Source organism: Corvus cornix, chromosome 13, assembly GCF_000738735.6.
Source record: "Corvus cornix cornix isolate S_Up_H32 chromosome 13, ASM73873v5, whole genome shotgun sequence".
NCBI lineage: Eukaryota > Metazoa > Chordata > Aves > Passeriformes > Corvidae > Corvus > Corvus cornix.
This window is the reverse complement of record NC_046343.1, coordinates 2,630,182-2,654,695: the sequence shown is the minus strand read 5'-3', so window position 1 is coordinate 2,654,695 and position 24,514 is coordinate 2,630,182. Positions and strand designations below refer to the sequence as shown.

General features: G+C 47.0%; 1 protein-coding gene across 1 annotated transcript in view; it reads right to left on the bottom strand.

Annotated features, from left to right (window-relative positions):
- The window catches only part of ERGIC1 (endoplasmic reticulum-golgi intermediate compartment 1), a 58,441-nt gene that overhangs the window by 11,140 nt on the left and 22,787 nt on the right, over positions 1–24,514 (bottom strand). Inside the window, exons 3-8 of the mRNA XM_039559475.1 lie at positions 19,204–19,276; positions 9,663–9,757; positions 8,925–9,049; positions 6,468–6,572; positions 3,299–3,359; positions 2,108–2,208 (exon numbers count right to left, since the gene is read on the bottom strand). Coding sequence (XP_039415409.1) covers positions 2,108–2,208; positions 3,299–3,359; positions 6,468–6,572; positions 8,925–9,049; positions 9,663–9,757; positions 19,204–19,276 — 560 coding nt within the window. The remainder of the gene's footprint in view (positions 1–2,107; positions 2,209–3,298; positions 3,360–6,467; positions 6,573–8,924; positions 9,050–9,662; positions 9,758–19,203; positions 19,277–24,514) is intronic.

Sequence of the window (24,514 nt, the reverse complement as noted above, 5' to 3'; positions counted from 1 at the left end):
CCTGCTGAAAGCCAGGATGAAACTGTATACAGAAAAATATTGGCAAAGGCTCAAAAATTATCCCAGGCTGGTTTGAGAGAGACATCTTTCAGACTGCCAGTGACAATCTCCCTTAATCCACTTGTTTCCTAACAGGTCCAGTGCCATCCATGGCCACAGGACAGCACCAAGCAGGACACGCTGCCCAGCACCAATACCAACACCAACTCAGTAACTGAAGTCACATCTTCTTGAAATAATATTTTGTCTGTGCTGTCAGTGGAGATAGATATCAGTTTTCAAGGATCAAGACATCCACAGGCTGAAGAAAAATCCAAGGAAAGCAGGCTGGGGACCCAGCAGTGCAAGGAGAGCCATTGGCACTAGCGTGGCACAGGCTGCCTCTCCACCCAGCTGCTCGTCCCTTCCCCAGCCCTGTGATAAGCTGCCAGCTCAGATCTCCTCTCCTGGTTCAATTTTCTTTCACAAAGAGGCAAAGACAGCCTCAAATACTTCAGAAAGATGGAAAAAGAACAAGCAACAGGACACTCATGAGCAAGTTTAATTTTGCTCTCTGTGAGCTAGTGAAAGAGCATTTATCTTCAGTAATCTTATATAAATCCCAAGTTTCCTTATTTTTAGGGGTTTTATCCCATGATGACAAGAGAAGGAGAAGTCCCTAGTCATGTCATTTTCAGGGCTTTTACTGGAGTTCTGCAGCACATGTGGGGACAGCGGTTATGTGGGAAGTGAGGAAGCAGAGGAGCTAAGAGAGGAGACAGAGTCCACACTTCAGACTCTCCTCATCTCCTCACACCAGCCACTCTGTGCCAGACTATGCCCATGGCTTCCCATTTCTCTTTCCCACTGCTCAGTGTGGGAGTAAAGGTCTGGAGCACCACGAGAAGAAAGCGCAGAGGCAGCAGCGCTTCTCAGCACCTCAGTTTTGACAGAACTGACCTCATTTTTTCCTTCCTCTCCCCTTCTCCCCACCAGCAATCCTGCCCTAATGAGTCAGACTTGGCTGAACGCCCCAATTTGCAGCCAAGCTCACAGAAGTGTCAAAAGCTCCTGCTGCCTATTTTCCAAATTACTTTCAGAACTCCTATCACTGGAGTCTTATCAGAACAGCAGTTGTGACATTAAGCAGAACAAATACATTGCCATCTGAGCAGAGGGAGATGTCCAAATCCCTGGGACACACCACACAAACCAGCCCAAAAGCCACTGGGCAGGAACATTAACCTGAGAACTAGTCTGGGAGAGTGTGTGCTTGATTATCAGTTAGGGCAAACTAGCAGGAATTAGATATTACAGGTTCTGGACTTTTGTTAAGCACTTGAATGGCAAATAATTTTCAACTGAAAGATGCTTTCTACCTTAAAAAGTGAACAGGGTCTTTTTTTTTTCCTTAAAAAACAGTTCAATACATTGAATTATTAAAATGCTGAACGTGGAACTCAGTGCTCTGGGCTGGGTGACAAAGTGGGGATTGGCCACTGGCAGGACTTGGGGATCTTGGAGGGCTTTTCCAAACTAATGGATGCTGTGATAATTCACCATCATAAAGCAGGGACTGTGAAGTATTTGCTGCTACAGTTCAGTGGCCTAATGCCTGAAATCAACATTTGTAACAAGCTAAAAACTCTGCTGATTTATTTGTCTGATACATCCATCACAACTGAGACTGTTCTGCTAAAACCAGGTCTAAGTGATGTTTTGTGTGTTCAGCTGGATTACAGTTTCCATTCAGGTGCACCTTGACTGGCACAAGAGGAGTTCCTGCAGCCTGTAAATACCTCCCACACAAGTTACAGAAATCCACATCAGCTGAACCGACAGACAAGAACGCCAGGAGGAAGAACACCTTTCTCAGGAATGAAAGCACCACCACCACCTGCTTTGGCAAGCCCTCACAATCCCAACCCCGGCAAATGCCAGCACCAGGAAAAGCCCCACTCTGAAGAGCTTCAGTTCCTCCTTCTCCCAGCAGAGGCTACTGCTCACCTACAAACTCATGCACAGGGCACGGAGCAGAGCAAGAGGGGAAGGAATGGTGGCTGAACATCCTCCATGCATCCCCTGGGATGCAGTGAGGAGCTTCCTGGAGAGCCTCCTGCTCTTTTACCTTATTTGCCACCGTGTACTGGTAGGAGTACCGCTGCTTGCCGCTCATGTCCTCGTACACCGTGGGGACAATCTTCAGGATGTAGTCGTGAGAGGCAAGGGCTGTGCTCCGGGAAGGAAAGGGAAGGACACATTAGCATTGAAAGAAAGGAGTCTGCCTACAGAACAGTTCAAAGTGGAGCAAGTCACAAAAAAAGGGTGACTCCCTCCTCCTTATCTCAGTGACAAAGCGACAGCTTCAAACCCCACATCTCTGCCCTTTGCTCAGAACTCTGTCAGGTACCTGGCTGACACCAGAAGCCACCCACCACTTCTGTAGGACCACAACTCAACCAGGGTTTGGGTTATTTGAAGCTTCCTAACTGCTTGCAACTATAAATGGTAACACTTTTTATCACCACCACAAACAGCGTGGTTAAATCAGGAACTGGCTGAGGTTGGGACTGCAGCCCACTGAGATCATTTTGACAAAAAAACCTGAGGCATCACAACCTGTGTACTTCCATTTCTTTCTTGCTTTCTTATCTTCCTTCTCCAAAAGCTGCTTAACTCTTTCTTTTTTCACTATTTAAACAGCTCATTCCATTTTTTGTGTCTGCTAAAATGGTTCTAAAACAGAACTCTAAATGACATCTCTGCAGGGTCCTCTAGCCAAGTGTAACACAATGACATTTGGCTCCTGGAGGTAAAAAAACTCCCAAACAACAACTGTATAGCTTCAGGAACAGCCATAGAAATTTTGTTCCAAGAAATGGAAACAGGACTCATATCCTGCAGGAGCCCGAACTCTTGAGAGAAAAACTCTCTACACCGAATTGTAGCATGCATTGGCAATTTCCTTTTTGTGCTGGGCATAAAGAAGGGCCACGAAAATGTCCCTCTCGCCATCCACAGAGTAGAAATTTAGAGGTAATTTGCAACACAAGGACAGGGAAAAGTTCTGGTGGAAGTAACAGCAGCAAAGGGACGCTACAGGAACAGGATAAAAAACTCCATAAGGACTGCAAAGGACCTTTTGGGCCAAGCCTTTTCTGCAGCACTGGAGGAAATGGAAATGTCAGCCAGCAATGTCTGGATCATTTGGGCTGAAGAGGCAAATTAAAGACTTCTGGATACACCAGTGTTGCATGAATGGCCCTGCTTTCCCTCCTGCAGAGGGTGGCTGAGAGCTGCAATCCCCAGGAATACCCACGGTTTGAGCTGAGCTTGTCTGCTCCCTCCAAGGCATTGAATGCTCCGTGAACGTTGTGGACCTGGAAAGCAAAAAGGAGCATGAAGAAACTGTGTTCTGACTTGATACTCTTGACCTTTGCTTCCCTACCTTGTGACCAGGGGATCAGCCTGATTCAACCTTTCCAGAAAACAAAGCCTCAACCCAGTAAAAGATGACCCCAAATATCTTTCAGTGACCATCATCACAGTGGTTTGTTCCAAGTGAAAAAGCTGATTTCACAACATCTTACAAGATGAAACTCCAAAACCACTCCAAAGCTAGAGGAATTGCAGTTGGAAGAGGCCAGTTGTGAAATTTTCACCGTGAGCTATTTCCTAAGAGCTTTGCAGAGTTAACTGTGAAATTAATTTATCAGGCTGAAAGGGAAATAACTGGAAGTCACACTGGGGCTAAAACTCTGGAGTTCTCCTCTAAACGTGGTTCGTGTCAGAGCAGCTGGGCTTGTACAACTCATCAGCCTTGGAGATGGGAAGGACACATCCCAACACTGCCATCCCTTCAGCTTTCCCTGCAGCTGATCCCGGGCCTGAGAGTATCTGTTTGCCCAGAATAACAGGATTTCCATCCCTTGCAAATGCTGTGACCTGGAGTCTCATCTCCACCAACAGAATAATCCATGTGTGAACTCTCCAGACAGGGAAGACTTTCCAGACAGGGAAAAGCCCACAGCAGGAGCTGTAGGTCAGAGGTTGTGCTGCTCACAAGGTACAAAGAAAGGACAAAGAACTCCACAGCCTAGAAATTCCTGACCTTAAGTCAGACAACAGGGAAGAAGAGTTTGGAAGGAGGATTTAGTCATGGGTGTGACAGTTTCAGCTCACCAACAGGGCAATGCCATCTCCTTCCCAGACCCTCTCAACAACTGGCAGCACGTGGATGTATCTGTCTCATCCTAATGGACATTTCCCTATTCCCAGCACTACAGAGTGGATGATGCAGGAAGCACCAGTGAACCCGTTTCAGCTCAGCAGAATGGGAATTCTGGGGAGACAAAACCATCAGCAAGAAGCTTCAGCTTCAGCTGGAAGGTGCTGGGAACAGGAGCAGAGCAAAAGCAACAGCTGATCCTGCTGCAGGGCCTTTTGCTCTGCTGGGATTTCACACAACCATGACCATTCCCAAACTACATCTGCAGGCTGTGCTTATCCTTTACTCACTGGAAAAGGCCCAAGAAGAAAAAGAAGCCCCTGGAGGGGGGAGTTATGTTCCATTCTTGGTAGAGCTATGAAGTCAGTCTCTTATAGAATATCTGGGCCAGAGACTCTAAGGTCCACTTCAAGATTTTGGTAGATTTTTCCCTCGTGTAGATGAGACTAAAATTCAAACTAATGAGTTCCTGCATGTCAGGTAATGCAGTAAAGAGAGAGATGTAGAAAGCAGAAGATGATGCATTTTCACTGTCAGGGGCAGACAACTCTCCTAATCTAGCACTCAGTAGAAATTATGATTAAAAATGCATCATCTCCTACTTCCACATCTCTCTCTTAACTGGGTTATCTCACATGCAGGAACTCACTGGTTTCATTTATGATCTCATCTAAATGAGGAAAAAAGCTACAAAAAGTCTGCCACAATTGTGCACAAAGTACTGATGAAAACTCAAAGCTCATTCAGAGCCAGATGACATTTAAATCTCTATTTCAAAGAGACTGGTTTTTCTGGAGAATGCAGCCTGTCCCTTAGTGGATCATTGTGGCAGAGTCAGTAACAACCTACAAAGAACAAACTCCCAGCACATGACACAAGTGAATGAGGAGCTCCTCACACTCTTTAAGGAATATAAGCATGTATTACATCAAAGCAGGTGGAGACAGCCCGAAGTATTCAAAGGTGCTTCTAGACAGATTTAAAGCTCTCCACACTTGCTGGCTCTCACTGCTTGCTGAGTAGCAGTGGTGGTAGCACCTGTTTGGTGAACACATCCTTCTTTAATTTGTGCTGCTGAACTGCTGTTTGCCTGCAGGACCAGCAGCACCTACGTGCTCCCTCCTTGTGCATGCAGACGATGAGTAGTTACTCTGAACTCTGAAAATACTCATCTGAACTTGCCCGAATCAGGAGCCAACTCCACGTTTGCTAGACAGGTTTCTCACCACCAGCACAGAAGACACTTGCTGCTGGTCTGTCCAGGCTCCTCCTTCATGCTGATTCACACTGCAGCTGCCTTACTCCAGGACTCCGTGATAAAACAATGGGAATGCTCCCTCAGAGCGCCGATTTCCCACGCAGGCTGCACAACTCCCTATTAGCACTTACCTAATATTTTTCATAATCTCAGTGTGCTTTACAGACATTAAGCCAAGCTTATTTATATGCTAATATTTCCCCGTTCCCACACAAGATATTTGCTAAAAGAAGCCGGGAGCAGAATCAGAAGACTACAAAGCAACGCTTAGACTTGTTAGCATGAAAAAGGGTTTTGGAAGTGGGTGTACAAGGAGCAGACTAATGAGACGTCTGTGCTGAGGAAAGAAGATTACAGAGAGACTATGGGTAAGCAATGTTTAGGGTGAGTCTCAAGCTGGGTGTGCACATGTGGAACTCCCACCTGCGAGGCCAGCTCCTTGGAAGTAGGCTGGAGAAGTGCTGTAATCTGTCCTTATTGAGAAATCAGGTAATATTACATAACTTGCAACACCTGGTGAAACTCTATCCACTGGGCAAATGCATACATTCAGCTTCTTCCCAGCAGGGAATTGGCAGTGCTAAGTCTGACTTGTGTTTCACAGAACAAATTTGACTAATAGGTGTCTGCTATACAAGTACAGTGAAGTGAATTAAAAAGAGCTTGACTGGTGCTGTGGTAAACACAGTAGCGAGCACACATCTTCCCTGAGTGCATCACTGCTCCTCCACAAAGGCAGAAAGGATTGTTTTCTGTGTTCATACTAAAACCAGATTTTGCTGAGCCACACAGAGTTTTCCAAAAGCCCTTTGAGTTTCAGAAGAAAACAGCACAGCTCCTCTGTGACTGGACACTGCTCCTCCCTGAAGTGGTGGCAGCTGTGAACTCTCCCAGACTGAGCTTACGTTGCAGGGACACACAGCCCTGCCATGAAACCAAAATACCTAATATTAAACCACTCTCACTGCATTCCCCTACAGCCAGGGAATTTTCAGGACTCACCTGTAACTTGTCCCCAAATGAGAGCTTGTGGATGACGTGAGTCATGTCGGGGTTCTGGGGCTGCGCCGTCGCGCTGTGCGTCGACACGTGGAAGTTGCCAGGGACCTAAAATTAGCCAAGACAGGGAAGACAGGATTTCACATTTTATCCCTCAAGGCATTGCTTGGCTCTGTGATGTGACATGGGAGCACCTGGGTCCATCCAGCCAAAGGAAGGCTCTGGGATACCCTCCTGCACCTGACCAACACCACGGCACTCAGGTCCTGCAGCTCCGGAGTCCAGCACCCCCACACTGCTGATGTCCCTGACCAGGAGTTGATGAGTGGATCACTCCCAACTCCAGGGATTTCCAGCACTTAAGGCTACGTCTTTCATCCCTACTAAAATAAAATTCCCATCTCTCTTGCTCAATGTCTCACTCCCACATCTAGCATTTGCAAATGGGCTCACTGCTGCAGAGCAGCCCAGGAAGATGTGGATATATTCTTCTTCTTGTAGTACCAAACTTCACCTTTGACACTGTGTGCAAGGATGAGTTTTATATAAAGACAAGAACCACCACCAAACCCAAGTGAGCATCCCATACAAACCAACCTAGATCTTCCCCTTCTCCATGTGGCAGGAGCCAGCAGGAGCCTTTCCTTTTAATTTTTTTAATGGAGGGAAGTACAAAGTTCTGAAAAACACAAGTTTCACCTAAGGACTCAGTTCCAAGACAGAAAATGAGCCCTGGTGTCACTCTGATGACACCACTCTGCAAGCACACACTTTTCAGGTCACTAGCCCTGACATCTTTCAGCAGATACAGCTCAATCACTGTCATGGAGGGTGCAAGAATATTTTCCTGTTGAGAAAAGGTTGTGAAATGAAGCAACACTGAGGAGCAATCTGGCACAGCCCAAGGCAGGAGTGGGAGGGTGGTTATACAACTGGTGCCCAGCGTGCTCTCTGCAGAGACACCTCACCAGCAGGGCCACAGGAGGCCACATGCCCGTTCCATGTGCTTTGAGGAAAGCTGATTTAATGACTTGAGGAACAGCAGTGCACTCCTGGGAACACTTTCAGGTGTGGACACAAGCTGTGTCATAAACAAGCTCGGCAAACAGGGCGTCAGGCCCTGCAGCAAGCGGGACACACGATCATCTCACTGTCACCTTGTCCTCCCTCGGCAGATGTGACAGCAACACCCAAGTGCAAGCCTTGGTCAAGTTTCCAAGCCTGGCCAGGTCTCAGTCCAGCTCCCATCTCAGACAGATGCCTGTCCAATTCCTGCCAAGGGACTGCAGACTTCCAGGTCACACGCAAGAGGTTCAGGTTTCCAGAGCCAGAAGTCCTGGGTCAGCTCCTCTCCCTGGGACAGCTGTCCCAGCCACTAAATGAGACACAAATCAGCAGTGGAGGAAGCTCCTCACTGCCACGTTCTGCACCCCCTTTTGGAGCTGCTTTGGCAAGCAGGACACACCACATCTCGCAGACAAACCCCCAGGTACCTCAGCTCTGTGCTCTGGAAATTGTCTGAGCAAGAACTACCTTTCCAGAAGCCCTTTCCCAGTTTTGTGGACTACCAGCTGCCAGAGGGTCTTGGTGGCTTGGACATGAGGAAAAAGTCCTCTTTTTAAATCCCTAATCCTTTCCATGACACAGAATCAGGACAAGGTTCTGTCTGTTATTTTCAGATGTGCTTTGACATGACCTGGGAGGAAAAGAAGGAAGCAGGATTTTGTAGCCTGTGGTACATGAGGAGGAGTGAATAAAGGGTGTGCCCTTCTTAGGACATCAGTGGGTCCCACCAGTGCCTCCCCCACCCCAGCAAGTCATCTCCAGCATTACATAGCAAGATTATTCAATCTTGAACACACCCATCCCAAAGAAGAGCCTCCTCCAGGCCTGGATTTTCATTCCTTGAGCCAGAAGTGGAGCATCCCCACGAAGCATGCGCAGAGTGCTGTATTCCAAACATCCCAGCACAGAGCTGCTGGCACGCTCCAGTACGGAACATTCCTGTCATTCTGCAGCTCTCAGAACAAAGGAGAGCTGGGATGCAGCCATTGCCAAAGACCTCTCCACAGTGACTCACATTTTGGAGGTGCAGAAGTCGGGAGGAGTAAACACAGAAGCCGTTTGGCATCTGTAGGGTTTTCACACATCCCCTGAACATCGGGCTGCTGTGCTGAAAGGCAGCACGGGCCACTGCAGAGAGCTGCTCTCTCTGTTCAGCAGTTCTGTCTCCATTACCTGCTTTGGAGAGTGAAGAAAACCCCTGATCTAACACATTCCCTGTGGGGCTGGCCATGCAGCCTCCTCTCCCCACACTGACTTAACTTTCTGTCTGATCAGGGACATGAACACACACACTGCAGGACAGACACTGAGATTTTCGAATTTTCCTTTTTCCAAATGGATCCTGCCAGCATTTCCCCAGCCAGCACAGCCTCACCCACTGCCACTGCCACTCACCTTGTTGATGCTGAAATGGCCCTCGAACCTGCAGCCATCCCCATTATTGAGAGGGATCTTCATCGAGTTGTCAATGTGACCCACTTCGTGCCTTCCCATTTCATCCTGGATGTCCAGTCCAACCACTGCAGGGGTGAGAGGGAGAAGACATAAAAAAAAGTCAAAACAAGGTAAGTAACAGGAAGGTTGCATAGGAGAAACATGCATTGCTTTTACCTGGAAAAAATCCAAACCATCTTTTTTCCTGACGTTTGACTAAACTGTCCTTCATCAAATATTGTTGTATCAGAAAAAAACTTTATAACTAAACTTTTCATTATGTCTATTTGACATATCCCATATCCTGCCAGCTGACTGCAATCCCAATCACACAAACAGAAAACCTTCAGGCACACAAGGCAGGTGACTTGGGAAGAGCCAACAACCAGCTGGTACATTCGGAGTTCCGAATAGAACTTGGGAGGCTTCTTGCTCCCAGACACAAAAAGGTTGCTGTAAAATAAAAAAAAAAACAGGAAATGAGATTTATAAAGAAGCCAGTGAGGGAGATCAGCCACTAACACATGGTCCAAGAAAACAGGTGCCTGGCCTGGAACAGAAAGCAATGGGATATTGGCAGAGGCTGCAGCTACTTGATTTCCATCCTGTTACAGAAGAAGGTCCACTGTACCAGTCTGGGCCCATTTCAAGTATTACTTAGAACACAAAGAAATGCTGCTAAGTGAAAGGGATACTCACATTCACAGTGCAGGTTTGGCAAACTGATGTTCAGGTTCACTTCTATTTTACCTCCGCTGTCTTTGTCTGGGTCATCCACATAGAGCTCATTAACTCTGCAGGGCAGAAAACACAGGTGGGTTCAGGCACAGGGCTGCTTTCCACAGGGAAAACTCAACAACTTGCATGGGGAAGGGGAAAAGGAGACTGGAAAGAGGGGGTTTGATTGTGTGATGGCTACAAGAGAGTTACAGAGAGCAGGGAAATATCTCCAGGATGGAATGGGGGCAAATCACGGCTTAATTTGACTTCTTGCTTGGCAAGTGCAGGAGACTTTAAACAAGTTCTGCACCAGCAGAAAACAAAACTTCTGCTCTATGCTTCCTGCACCCTTCTCTACCCTGAGTTTTCAGAGGTGCTACAAAACAAGACCCTAATGCTGAAGAGGTGGCAGGTTTTTGAGCTAACCCTCCCCTCCCCTGGGCTGCTACTCCTTTTAGGAAGGAGGGAAGCGTGTGCTTTTCCATTTGTTCCATAAATAGTTCTAGAGAGAGACTGCTCTCCACTACCCCCCAGGAAAGCTTATTTGTGTCACTAATTGCCTTTTGTTATTGCCACCCAGCTGACAGAGCAGCAGCAAGAGAAACAAGGCAGCACAGCATATTTGTATCCTTCTCCTTAATATCACACTTCAATCTATGAATGGTAACCAAAAGCAGTGACTAAAATTGAAGAGAAGAGGATTTGAGCCAGGAACAGATGGGAAGAAACATCCTGGACAGCAGGATCTCACACACTCTGCACCAGTCTCCCAAAGAGTAATGTTGTCTCATAGCACCCACAGCGCTGGCACGCATTTCGCAGGAGACAAAACACAGATAGAGAGGCAGAGGAACACAAGAGTATAAATATTTATTGTTGGCACATACAATCCATCCGACACAGAAAAAAATAAACCATAAAAACCCCAGTGCTGAATTTACTGAATGGTCCTGGAGAACCCACCCTGGGGAAACTGACCCCATTGAACTGGGACAATGCTGAGATTACCTAGCAACTCTTTACCCTGTTCAACAAGTAAGAAGATTTGACAATTTATCTTCCACTTGGACAGATTGTAAAGCTATGGAAACTTAGATTCAGGCAAATTATATAAAATAAAACTAGTAAGTGCTCTGCAGCATTTTTGTTTTACACTCAAAGAGCACAAAACTCTTTGACAAGCCCCACTGGAAAGTCCACATGCTAACAGTCAAACCAGACTAAGGCAGCTACAAGACAGATTCAAAGTGATTTTGCTCTGGTGATGCCTCTCTGGGCCACAGTGAACTGTTTGCCCTGTGGATTCAGAAGAAACAAACCTTCACACTGAGAAACACACATGCTGTCAGTTTTTTTGGAGGCAATTACTCACAGGTCAGTGGGGTTTACAGACACTCACTTAAAACCAGCACAGCATTTGTCTTCGGCTTCACAGCCCTACCTTTCTCTGTTTTTAATCGGCTTGACAAGTTGCTTGCAATCATTACTCAACCTATTTTTCAAGTGATTAATAAAAATGACACAGAGGGAGGGGAAAGATTGCTCATCAGTGACCTAGTTAGCAGCTTTTTGGCTGAGCCCTCTCCTCCCGGGTGGAATGCATCCTCTCCTCTACTCGTTCATTACTGACAGATTGGGCAGTGATTGGATTAAGTCATATGTCCAAATAGGGCCGGGAGGAGCAGCTCCAGCCAGGACAGGCATTAATCCCCCAGAGCAACGCACCTCTCAGTGCTCCCCATCCTCCCATCCATTTCCCAGTTGCCAGCCAGCCCATTTCACAACCCCTGGCTCCTTCCCAGCGCTGTGCTGTCCGAGATGTGGGCCATGCCCAGCCAGTGCTGCGGGCACCTCGGCGCTGCCGGCAAAAGGAGTGTTAGCAGCAGGGCTGGCAGAGCAGAGTCAGGTCCAGCAGCTCAGCTGAACATTCCAGCTCTCTGGAGAAAAGCCCCAGCAAGGTCGGTGTTTGGATTTGCTGATTTCTAACCCTGAACCTGTCAGAAATCGTGCAGCAGGAGCCTTTCAGTGATGAGCGAGTGAGAGGTGGTTGCTGGCAGAAATCAGAGGATGAACTGTGCACAGGGAGCCTGTGGAAGCTCTGACATAGGAAGGCAAGTGTGGAGGTCACCTGGCTGCTCGCTGGATCACTGAGGCACAGAGAAGTAGGGCAGCTTGTCCAGGTCACACAGGCCATTAGCTGCAGATAAAGGAAACTGGTTTCCTGTCCCGCAGTCCGGTCACTGGACCAATGGTCCCCAACCCGTCCCTTGGGCAAGGCCCACAGCCACTTCCTCCTCCTCCTCCTCTTCACCTAGTAGCCCCCTGCCCCTCTCCTGCTCAAGTTCCAAATTTCATAACCCAATCTGTCACTTCTGACATCTGACAGCTCGTGACAGGTGATCCTTCCTTTCCTTCCCTTCATTTCAACCCGCAGCGTCACCTTCCACGGAGCACCCATCCCGCTGGATCCTGCTTCTCCCTCCCAGCTCCAGCCACTGCCTCCTCATGGCAGCATCAGCTCTTGCTGAGGGCCCAAATGGACAAACCCAGCTCCAAAGTGCATCCTTTGTGCGTCACTGATGTTCCCTCTCACTGTGGGGAACCAAGGGCATGGCGACAACACACCACAGGCTGCACTTGTTGGGGCAAACCTCACAAGAAATGTTGTTTCCGCCAAACTGGGTATTTCTCTCCTCAAATATCCGGAGTATTGGAATTCTGGGAACCTCACAGGTAATGCAAACTGCCAGGGTCAAGGTTACTCCTTCCAGTGAACCACTGGCACCCAGGTGTGGATGGCAGAGGGCTGGCACTCATGTGTCCCTTGCTATCCTCCTCCCCAGGGCCACGAAGCCAAATTGCACACAGCTTTCCTACCATTTAATGAGACAATCCTGGGATGTCAGGAAAAGTACTATCTACCCCCTCTAGCCACTCTCTCTGGAGGAGTAATGTCTCTGGTGGAAGAAAAGAAGTTGGCTCTAATTTATAGCTGTGCCTCCTGAAAAATAAAGTGTCCCAGGAGTAACAGTGCTTTAACAGTAAATCTGGGATGGTCACAAGGGAAATAAAACCTGAGGCCAGGCAGAGAGAGGCAGTGATATTGGTCACATTGTGACTCCAAAGCTGGGGTGTACCTCCTCCAAACACCCCAAACATTTCGGAGTTGGTGTTTTCCTGGCTGCTGCTAAGGACTGTTTGAATAAAAGCAGCACAATAAAGCAGGGTGAGGGTGCAGAGCTCTGGAAGTACAACGAAGGCAACACAACAGGTGAGAGCTGGACCTCTCGCCCCCACAGAGCTCCAACCACTGACCCAAGGAACGAGAGGGCAGTTTCTCCATGATCCACACATCAAGAATCTGCTTCACTTCTAGAAAGAGCCACTTGGAAATACTTCACATTCCTGAGTGATGCTGCTGGGCTGCTTCTCCCGTTTGCTTACAAACTTCCAGCGTTCCACGCAAAAAGCTGGAGGGACCCTTTGGCCAGATCATGCCAATGGCACGTGAGAGCGAGGGAAAGGGGGCCACAGCAGCCAGAGGGCACGGCACAGCTTCAGGATTTTATCCAAACAAAGTCAGACCTGTTCCCTGTGCTTTAGGTCTCAGATTTACGACACAACAGCTTTCTTTCCCCAGAAACAAAACTTCCCCAGTAATTTATTTCCGCCCAGCAGCCCTGGCCACTACAAGCACTTCAACAGCTGAAGAGCCTGCAGCCCTTTGGATCCAAGGGTGGGCACTGCATCCACCTTCCAGAGCTTCACACACTGCGTGGGTGCTTTCTAAAGACACCTGCCTTGTCTTCCGTCTTCCTTGTCCTAAGCCCCCCCTTCAAGTTTTAGCCTTTTTTCTCCCTTTTCACAGCAAACAGCCAGGCAGCCTCCTCCCCAGACATCAGCCATAGAGAAAATACAGCCACTTACTGCAGAAAGCTGCACTCTACCTTGTCCTCCAACTCCCAGGAGGCACCCTCTGATCTCCAGGACCCCATGGCTAAGATGGAACATAGTTATTCTTTCTTGAGGAAGCCCAAAGCTTCTCAGAAGACTCTCTCAGGTGAGCTCTCTTGGCTCCACTTGCCCTTCCAGCTCTCATCAACCACCTTCCAGAAACACAACCCTCCCAAGCTGAGATTCCTGCACTACCACATTTTCAGTGGTGCCAGACCAGAGAAGCCCCAACATTAGACACATCTTCTTTTCAATTTGTGTGAAGAAACAACAAGCAGGTCAGCAAATTCTCTCTACAGTGTCATAAACTGTGCATGTGTCTGCTGCTCTGATATCTGTCATCTTCTGCATCTCAATCGGTTCTTCCCTGTGAAGGTCCTTGTCCCAGATCAGCTGTGAAGCACAACAAACACGCTGCCCTACAAAGGAAGGAATTGCAGCTCTTCAGGAGACAGGAAGACGAGAAGGGTTCGAAAGACGTCAATGTAGACTTGAGTCAGGAATTGCAAATGACATCATGACACGACCGCCTGCTTCCTGCAAGCCCACACAGGGCACAGCAACCCCGCACAAATGTCTAACACCTCGCATTAGGTAATCTCCACGCTGCTACGCAAACATTAATTAAGCTTCTTACCTGCCTACCTCTCTCAGGGCTGCTAAGGATTACATCCTTCTGCAGAAAAGTGTCTGTCTCAAGGTCAGTCCGTGGTAGGAGCAGGGTTACAACTCCCATTCCTGTTTGCCTACGAGGCTGTGCTGCCTGTGCTGGGCTGGTTTGCTCCAGCATTTCATCTGCCTCAACTGGATGAGCCAGTAGGGTTGGAGGTGCATCTCCAGCTTAGTGTCAGGACACAGGAATTGTGGCATCTGCTGGCTTGTGCTCCCAGATTACGGTTTGCAGCAGAAGAAACCCCCCTGTTGCAGCAGCAGCATCCCACTCTGCTGGTTGGTACCATTTTCATGGGCTGAGAGCCACAACACACATCCCACAAACTCTGGAAAGCTATGGGATAAAAAGCCTCTGAAGACAGGTTTGGTGACAATTCTGCTGCTCTGCAGGATCACTCTTGGGCATGCAAATGAATCCAGTGTGGACAAGGAACTCTGGTCCCTGAAACTCCTGGAGTTTTGCTTCCTCCCACACTCCTGACCACCTTCTTGGGCCTGTCCTGTTTCAGGCCAGGAATTGGGCTTTGATCATCCTAGTGGGTCCCTTCCAGCTCAGGATATTCTATGATTCATGATTTACGCTTTCATGCAAAGGCAGTCATTTTATTGCAGATATTCTGCTTAAGTAATTAATTGCCTTGCAGGGGGGCACAGCTTCCCAATTAGCAAACTTGTCACTTCAGATAGGTTTTTGTCTGTTATTACACTAAAAAAAAAAAAAAAAAAAAAGAAAGAAAAAGAAGAAAAAGAAATCACTGCCAGGAACAGTCTGCTGCTCCCTACAGTGTGCTGTGGCAGATGAATTAGTGTTGAGCAGCAACATTCATACCACAAACACCACATTCATACCCTCCTACCCCTTACCCTGGCTGCCAATGCAAGGCAGACTAGATTAGTTAATTACATCTTTAATCCTTAATGATGGAATACTTGGAAAACTATTATTGATCTTACAGAACATAATTCATGACCTAATTACAGTGATAAAACTGCGAGATTATCATCTTGCCAGCTATTAACGTCTAGCACTGATCTGAGTTAATTAGAAAAGAGATGGGTGATTTCTATGCTTCTGGTTTGCAACACAGCAGCAGAGCAATGAGGAGGCTTCTACAGGCTGGACAAGTAGCCCTCAGACTACTCTCAACTCAACCAACTACTGATCTTGCCCAGGAAAAACCAGACACATTCAACCCTTTAGCTTCATTTCTTCAGTCATTTGAGTCATCGGCTCAGTGGGACAAGAGTGTTTGATGCTGTTCAACTTTCAGAGGTTCAAATGTGGAGCAGAGACCTCCTTTTCTTTATCTTTTACAGAATTGAGGAGATTCATCAACGTTCTTGGTATGGAATACTTAGGTTAGAAAAGACCTCCAATATTACCGAGTCCAAGCTGTGCCCCATCCCCACCTTGTCACCCAGCCCAGAGCACTGAGTGCCACATCCAGGTGTTCCTTGGACACCTCCAGGGATGGGGACATTCCAACACCTGAAGTTTGGACTAAGTCTTCAGTCACTCTCAGTCTGGACTAAAAAAAACCCTAAAAATCAAGTGGATCCTTGACTTCCAGAGTTAAACTCACCCTCCCCTTAATGGCAATGATGAGTTGTGACTGAGAAAAGCAAAAAAACCCTCTTCCCTCATCAGCCCTTCACTGTGCTTTTCCTGGGAAGGATGCAGCCCCACCTAAGTGCCAAGCTTGGATTTCCTTCATGGCTGCTCAGAGGCCTGTGAGGGTCACACGATAAATCTGGAAGATGAGCAACTTGGGAGTTTTCTACCCTTCTCAGGGCTGGTCTCCCCAGGAAACCCGTCAGCAGCAGAATAGGACGTGCCTTTAGAGTGTGTTACCTCTTCCATGGGCTTCCTGCAGTGTCTTGGTTTGACTTCCTAACTGGAGTCAGCTCCTGTGCACAGACACAGCCTTGGCGCTCATTAGAAATGCCCACACGAGTTATGACACAGCTGCTGTCCTCCCCACACAGGTAATGTTTGGGTTTAGGGCTATGACTGTGATCCTCGAGATGAGGGTGTCATTTCTTGGCTTTCTGCCACCCAGACAAGTCTTCAGCAGCTGAGACTGTAAATGCTACGACAATGGGCTGGTCAAGGAAAAACAGCTTTGAAGTTGGGCAAGAGCAGCCAAACTGAGATTTCGAGTAATACCAGGCACTGAGGCTGCTGCATTCAGGTGAATGTGGAAGAAAGTCCAGCAGTGGGCAGAAGCCAGTGAGTGTTTGGGGTTAGTGTGGTGCAGAGCAGACCTTCTTTTCTCACGTTGCAGCACGGGCTCAACAAACCACAGCAACCTCTTGCTGTAAATGCAGCTACCAAGGGAACCTCTCGGTGGTGAGAGTCAGACAGCGAATCCTGTGAATCCTGTGGGCACCACTGCTGAGGTTGCCCTGAAGGAGCTGGCCCTGCACACACCCCACACACAATTACTCGCTGTAACAGGGCTCTGAAGGAGGCAGGAGTGCCCAGCAGGGAACCTGCCCCGTCTCTGATGTAAAACACCAGGCCAAGTGCTCTCATTTCACCCTGCCATCAAAACTGTGCAGCTCACCCCACCCAACCTGGCTCTGACAAGTGCTTTAAGGGAAATACGGACACAAAAGGAGAAAGAGTGATGCAGTCTCACAGCACAGCTGGCAGTGACAAAGCAGGAAAGTTCATCCCATGTAGCTGCGCACCTGTTAACCATTCAGGTCCTGGCTGGCATTGGGAAACGTCAATCTGGGTGAGGTATCTGTTGTAGGAGACTCTTAATACAAAAAAACCTTGAAGCTTGCATTGAAAGTTGATGAGAATTGAACAGTTTGCACGTAAGGAATCTTCCATATCTTTCTAAGTATTTGGATCATCAGCAAACAAGGCTCAGAAACCTTTTTGAGACAATATTTCCCCTGTTATTTGCTATGACCAGTTTAAATGGTGGCACAGAGTTCTCACAAGTTCCAGACCACGCAGAGCTACCAATTCTTACTCCCAATGATGAGGCTCTGCTGCCTCACAGCACACTGCCAGTAACACCTGACTGAAAGGGAACCACAAGAGGCTCACAACAACTTGTGCTGGGTTTCTCAGAAGAGAAAACAACGAGTAAGAAACGGAAAAAGAAAAGTTTACTCCAGCTTTTGAAGTCGCTGAACTGGGAAGGACTTGAAGTGACTTTCTGAAGTATTTCCACTGTTCTGGGAGAGCCTTTTCACAAGTGCTGGGGGTGAACGTTCCCAGCAAGAGTCTGATGACTTGTAACTCATCAGAAGGAGGTTTTCCTACTCTTTCGTGTGAGCTTTTGTGTTGGACAGACCATGACGAATCAGGTTCCTGCAGTCATTTGTCCCAGGCTCTTGAATAACATCCCCTCTAAAATTTTACTGCTTTACTGCCTGCAAACACCTCCTCCCCACGCAGCTCCTGCTGGGAAAGGCACTTACCATCCCTCCGAGGTTTTACTGAGGAACTCGCCAGCTGAGCATGCTTACAGCACTTCCCAATACTTTTGTGGAAAATGCATCATCTTCTTAAGGAAAAAGCAAGAAGAGGCCTCAGAGAATTATGCGATTGTGCAGTTCAAAGAGGAATTTCTAGTCAGGAAACTGCCACTACATGGGCACTCAAATAACTGATCAAAACTAGGTATCACTAATTCCTCCTGTAAAGCATTAACTGAAAGAAAAAGAAAACCAGGCAAGAGAATGAGATCTAAGAGGAGAGCAAGAAAAAGCACTGCTTTACTTGAAGCAATCTGTTTTTTAAAACAAGAAACCCAAGAAAACTCCGCTCTGTGAAGTGCTCCATAAGGTGACCCCGGATTTCACAAGCAAACACACGAAACTGAATTCAAAGAAACAGTGAGCAAGCAGGAGATCTGAGATACCATCTCTGAAGCAAACGTGCAACAGGCACAAAAAATGATCTCCAGCTTGATTACACTCCTGCCTTCAGTTAAACATTAGTCAACATTAACATTATTCCTGAAATTATATTCTTGAGCCAAGACAGAGCTGCACAAAAACAATGAGGGAGCCTCCTGCTTATCAGAATAGTCAATCTGATCACGGCCCAGGAGCCCAAGGTTGCAGAGCCTTTTTGCTCAGCTCTGACATCTGCTGCTATCAGGACCATCATGTGAGCCTGACAGAAGTTCCACCCTTCCCAGCTATCCAGGAACTGTGCCTCACACTCAGTGAGCTCACTGCCACATCAGCAGGGTGATGGAGAACGTTTCCTAGAGCCCCAAACAAAGGTAGATGTGTTAATGGTTACTAAAAGTTTTCTTTGAGGCAGGAAGAACATGAGAACAGGGGAAAAAATAAAAGTCTGATTAACTCAGTGTTAACAAGTGCTTCATGCTTGTTCAATGAGCAATTTTTAAAAGTAGAAATTATTTCCATTTTTCTCAAAGCTGTCACCACCTGGAGCAACTTGTCCTCAGGCACAAAAACTGTGAACAAGGTTTCCTAGTAAGGCTCCACAGAAGAAGAAAAACTTCACACATTAATAAAGCTGCCTGCATGAATCAGAAATTCAGCTCTGACATTATTAAAAAAACCCCAATTATTGATATTAAACTAATAATTCTTATTTTATGCAATCCATTTTTCCATGCTGCTAATTATGCAATCCAGCATGCAGCTAATAAAGGATCAAGGAGGTCTGGAACAGCTTCCTCTATCAAAAATAGTTCAGAACCGAGTTTGCCTATTAATTTTAGCAAATTAAAAAGCTGAATGGATGTCTGAGAATTTGGACTCAACCTAAAGGAATCCCAAACCCATTAGGCAACTAAGTGACCTAGTGAAATTACAGGAATATTTCTCTCAGATAACAGTAAAGCTGTAAGGATTCACATCCACACAAACAAGGGCAAACATGACTTTTACTTACATTTCAGTGGCTATGAATCCAGTGAGCTCCGACAGGAAGAGAAACAATATGAAGAGACAGCAGCAGACAGAGACTGGAACAGAGGGAAGGAGAGGAAAAGGTTAGTTTTGTATGTCTAACAAAGACAACAACTGTTTTCACACAGCCATATCCCCCCATACACACCTGAGAATTAACAATTTTTTAGAGCCCATGACCCAGAGGAGCCCACCAGAGCAGTGAGCTCAATGCCATGCCAGTATCCACACATCTTCATTTTTGGGTCACTTTTTCTATCGTGATTTCCACCTCCCCACAGCTCCTGCATTCTCCATCTTCAGCACACAATGCTGGTCTGCCAGCACTCCCTCTTCTTGACAGAGCTTCTTGACAACACAACTTCTTTGGACCCTTGGCTCCCAATTTTATTACTATTAAAACCTCCAGAAGACAAAAAGAACCAGCACCTCCTTGCTTTGACAGCACACAGTCCCCTAACATGGTGTTTTGGGGATGAGGACACATTTTGGTTCTCTGTCAAGTCCCAAAGCTGTGTAAGTCACCTCACAGGCTGCACTCCTAGAGCTGGGACAGCAGAGACACGGCAATACTGGACTAGTGCAGCCAGTGCCTCACTGCTCTTAATTTCTCCATTTGCTGACATATTGACTCTTCAAAGAGGGAAAATCCCCACTGAAGGAATTGTGAAGTACCCAGAAAAGTCCCATGTCTTTCCTAAGAATTCCAACCTGGAGCTGCAAGGAGGGAACCCAAAGAAACTGGAATGTTACTGTTTACTCTTCACCAGGAAATTATTCAAACCATTGACCAGGGACATTCAAGCAGCAGTGACAGAGTCACCCACACAGGAGGGGCTGGAAGGAAGCACAGCTCAAAATCCTATGGATCAGGGATGACTGGAGCAGACAAGGATGAGCCAGCTCAAGGCGACAGGGCTGCAGAGTGTCTCTCTATTAAATACAATACCCAAATTCACCATGAATCACTCACAGGAGGGTAAAGCAGGAACTGACAGGCTCTTCCAGGGCCGTGACAGCCGGAGCACAACCCCAGCACAACCCCTTGATCCCAGCACAGCCCTCTGTGAAATGACCGCTTCACCAGAGCCACCAATTGGGGTTGAGAAATACATTAAAAAAAAGCCCTGTTCCTCAACTTTATTCCACATGACCTGTACAGCCCCAACTGCCCATTATTTCGGGAAGCTCAAGCAACAACAGGCTGGGAACAATTTTGTCACAAAACTGCCCCGGTCCAAACTCCCTAGGTAGAGAATGCGAGAGGCACGGGAAGGAAAGAGGAGCTGAGGGCAAGTACTGAGCCAGACCCTCGAGTGACCTAAAGCCTTGTGCTTCATTCTTCCAGTCCTGAGGAAAGAGGAATGCGTTGCTTCCCCTTCCTCATCAGAATTTCAGCTGTGGATTCATTTAGTGACTCTCTCGAAAGTGCAAGGGATTAACAATGGATTAAAAAAATCCATTCGCTAGGATAGGGAAAGAGAGGAAAAAAGCCCTGAAAACCAGTAGGAAAACAGGAAGCAAGAAGGGATACTAATTCCTGAAGAGAAACCTGAGATGGCCACACAGTTGCTCCCAAGTCTTGGCTGTCAGGACACAGAAGGTCACCAGGGCTGTGACCCAGCTGAGCCCCTGGCACGGGGCACCACAGGCTGGGGAGAAGAAAGGTCTGCTTTAAAGCACAGCAGCAAATTCTTGTGAGAACATCCACACCTACTTAAGAACCCAGAAAAAGAAACCAAGGCAGGAGATGAGTAGATCCAGTGTTTGTACTGTTGATCGCTGACAGAGAGACACGAGATCTCTGATCTCTGGCAAGGGAGAGTGTTTGACATAGACAAGGCTTTTTTCTTTAATTGCTTCCCATACTCCTTGCTGCTTGTTATAATCCCATAAAGGCTTTCCACAGCATCAGCCAGACCTCTCTGCTCTCCAGCACTTCTAGGAAAGCCTGGTACTACTAACTCTCTTAACCGAATTCTCTCCCAGAGCTTCGTCTCTCTTCCAATTTTGAAACTTTCTTCTCTGGCACTTATATCATCAAAATATTTCCTTTTCCAGTACTTGCTTCCTCAAGCCCATCTTTAATTCAGCTCTTGCAGTGAAGGTTCCTAACAATACTTACCAAATACAGCACAGTAAAATTCCACTAACCTATATCTAAAAAACCCTGCCAGAATGCTCTGAAGTGCCTGGCAGGGGCTGACTTTCAAAGCTCCTCAATGCTTTTCCCAGTCTTCAAACCACGAAGGCAGTTTTGAAGCTGTAAAAGAGATTACTGAGTGTGGACATGAGAAGGAGACATAAAATCATGAGCAGCCTGAAGGAGGTGAGTGGGGAACAACCACTCACTGTCTCTTCCAGCATGGGAACAACAGGGAAAGGGGAGGTTAAAAACAAGAGAAGGTTTTCCTTTACACAATGCTTAACTAAATTCTGAAGATTCTTGACTATGGATGCTGAGGATATTTAAGAAATAAAATCAGATTACGAAAAGGAATCATACATGCCCTGAGGAAGAAATCCATTGAGGAATATGAAACCCAAAGGAACCAACTCCAGCTTAGGAAGCTCAGAAGCCAACTGAGCAAAGCCTGGTGAAGTGTTTAACCTGCCCCCTCCTGCTCTTCCTCGGGCATATGCTGCCGGACGCTCTGGGAAAGAGGACAGTGGACACTTGCACTGACTGTTAAACTCCTCCTATACACACACATTTTCAGGGCAGGGGGAGTTTTTGGCATGAGACTCATGTGGAAGCATTATCAGTTACTCTGTCTCCAGAGGCAGCGTTTCCTCAGATGCAGAACAGGAGCTCCTCTCTCAGAGTGGAGCTGCAGGCACAGACAACGTTCCCAGAGCAGGAATTTATGCACGGGTGCTTCAGCTGCTTCTTTCACAGCAAAGGCTTTTACTTGCTTCCATGCAAATGTGCAGTCCTACCACCCACATTTGACAAGTGCATGATATTTGGAAAAGTAGATTAAAGGCTGGGATCAGACAGAATCAAACAATTCATGCATAAAGCTTCGTTTAACTGCAAGAGCACGGCGACGTTCCCACAGAGCTCCTACAACATCTGAGACAGGTTTTTTAAAGCTCTAATGTGATAACATGATCGATATATCAAAGGTTGCTGGTGTAGACACACTGCTGTTGGCTAATCTGCAATCCCAAAAGGATGGGAAACTCTGCCAAGGTTTTTGTGCCTGCACTAACCTTTTTGTACAAATCCCTTCTACTACATACCCCGTCTACGTACATTCCCGGCTCTGCCTCCCCACCCTACAAGAAATGAGAGAAAGGCAAAGTGTTTAGCACATCACACAGGCTGAGAGAACGTGGAGCCATGTCTATATTAAGGCATAAAATTAATAGTATTTATTATTCAGTGGAGCAAACTGTTATGAAGCACAAGGAATGGGTCCTGTTACAGGCGCCGTGTGAATCATAACTTCGATATTTCCTGATGTGTATTTAAAACTCCAGCCCCCAAAACAGCACAGAGTATTTCTGGATAACATTTCCATGTGTGCATACAACATGTGCACGCAAACTATGCATCCACACCGACGGCTGGATAACAGGATCGTGACAGCAGCTGCCTGGGCTGCAGGCTCCTCTCCAGAGCCCCGCTGCTCGTGTCCAGCCAGATGCCAACTGTCAGCCAGCCAGCAGTGCTGCTGCTGCTGCCTCTGTACCCAAACATGGCCAGGTTGTCACCACGTCTGTCACACTGGCACCACAGACATGCTACGCAGGGTGGGAAGGCCTGCAAAAACTGGTGGAAGAGGGACAACAGCATGGCTGGGTGAGGGCACAGGGGTGCTGCCTGAAGAAAGGAGGTTTATGGAGGAAAAGGAATGAGTAACTTCTACACACTTCCCAGAGAAGTCCACAGCAGAGTGGGTGTGTTGTTCTGGAGAAACCTCACTTGAAGTAAACAGCAGTGGATTGCTCTTGGTTCCTTTATTCCTACAAAAATTTTTTGTAGCTGAGTGGGTGCCACACAGACCTGAAGTAACTTGTATGCGGCGTTCACTGCAAATTTGGGAATCAGAAATCCATACTTAACAAAGCATTGATAACCCTCCAGGTGTTTTCTGAACTTGCTCATGTTCGAGACCACCTGCTTTTCTCCACCAAAATCCCCCAGCACTTACTGTCCCCTAGGTGCTTCTTCCCTAAAAGCCTTGGCCCATTCAGCCCAGGCTCCTTACCACCCTCGTGGCAGGAGCAGAGCTGCTCTTTTCCACCTCTCTTCTTCTGTAATCTGCTGTGTGCCTTCTTCCCTAATAAACCTCAACCCTTTTTTGAAAATTGACCTTTTTACAATCTAAACCCCACTGCTGAAATCCTGCAGTAAGTCCATTCCTATTCCAGAAAGCCTTCAGCACCAGAAGTTGATACTGAACTAAGGTTTCAGCAGAAATCATATGGAAAAGACCCAAATTAATAGTTGGATACTGTGGGCTATTTTATATCTGCTCTGTAAAGCTTAAAGAAACTTAAAGGAAGGACTTAAAGAAAGCCAAAATAAAGTTGCAGTCGTAGTAATTTCACATAATTACTAAACCTTAAATCATTTTTTGAGAGGCAGAACCTTCCCCTACACTCAAGCCCCCAATGTTAACACAAGCTGACTTCCCTAAAGCATTTTATCACCAAGTCATGCAACCTTCCCAGGCTTCCAACTGGCCTGGCAATGGGCTGGTCTCATCCACGGCCTCCTACGACACCTAAGATTAGTGGCTTCCAAATTACAAGCCTCAGGTTTGGTCAGACAGAAAAGCCCATTAGGAAAGCTGCTCACAAGATCCTCACAGGCAAAGCCACCAGTTTCTTGGCTGCCTGTGTGGTTCAGAAGCTTCTATCAGCCTGTCTAAAAACACTCAGAGAAAAAGAAGGAGAACCAGTTAGAGAAGAAAAATCAAAGCCTGAGAAGCTGCAAATAACAATAGAGAGAAATAAGTCAGCTAATAATTTTAAGTAAGAGTCACAACCTTCAAGCCTTCCCACAACAGACTTATCACTTGAGCTGTTTACTGCAGATCAGAAAGCCTAAACTGGACGGCCTTTGATGGGTTTTTTTTTTGCTTCTAAAATACTCCTTTGCAGGTGATTCATAACAAGACAAATTCTCAAAGGGAGCCCAGTTACAGTGTGGGAACTCTTAGTTTCCAAAACAGAAGAGAAGGCAGGATCACTCACAAGTTCAAAGTGTTCTTTCAAAACACTCAATCTCATCCGCCTCTGAATTCCCAAACAGTTTGAGTCAAGCCCTTTGTTCATAACTT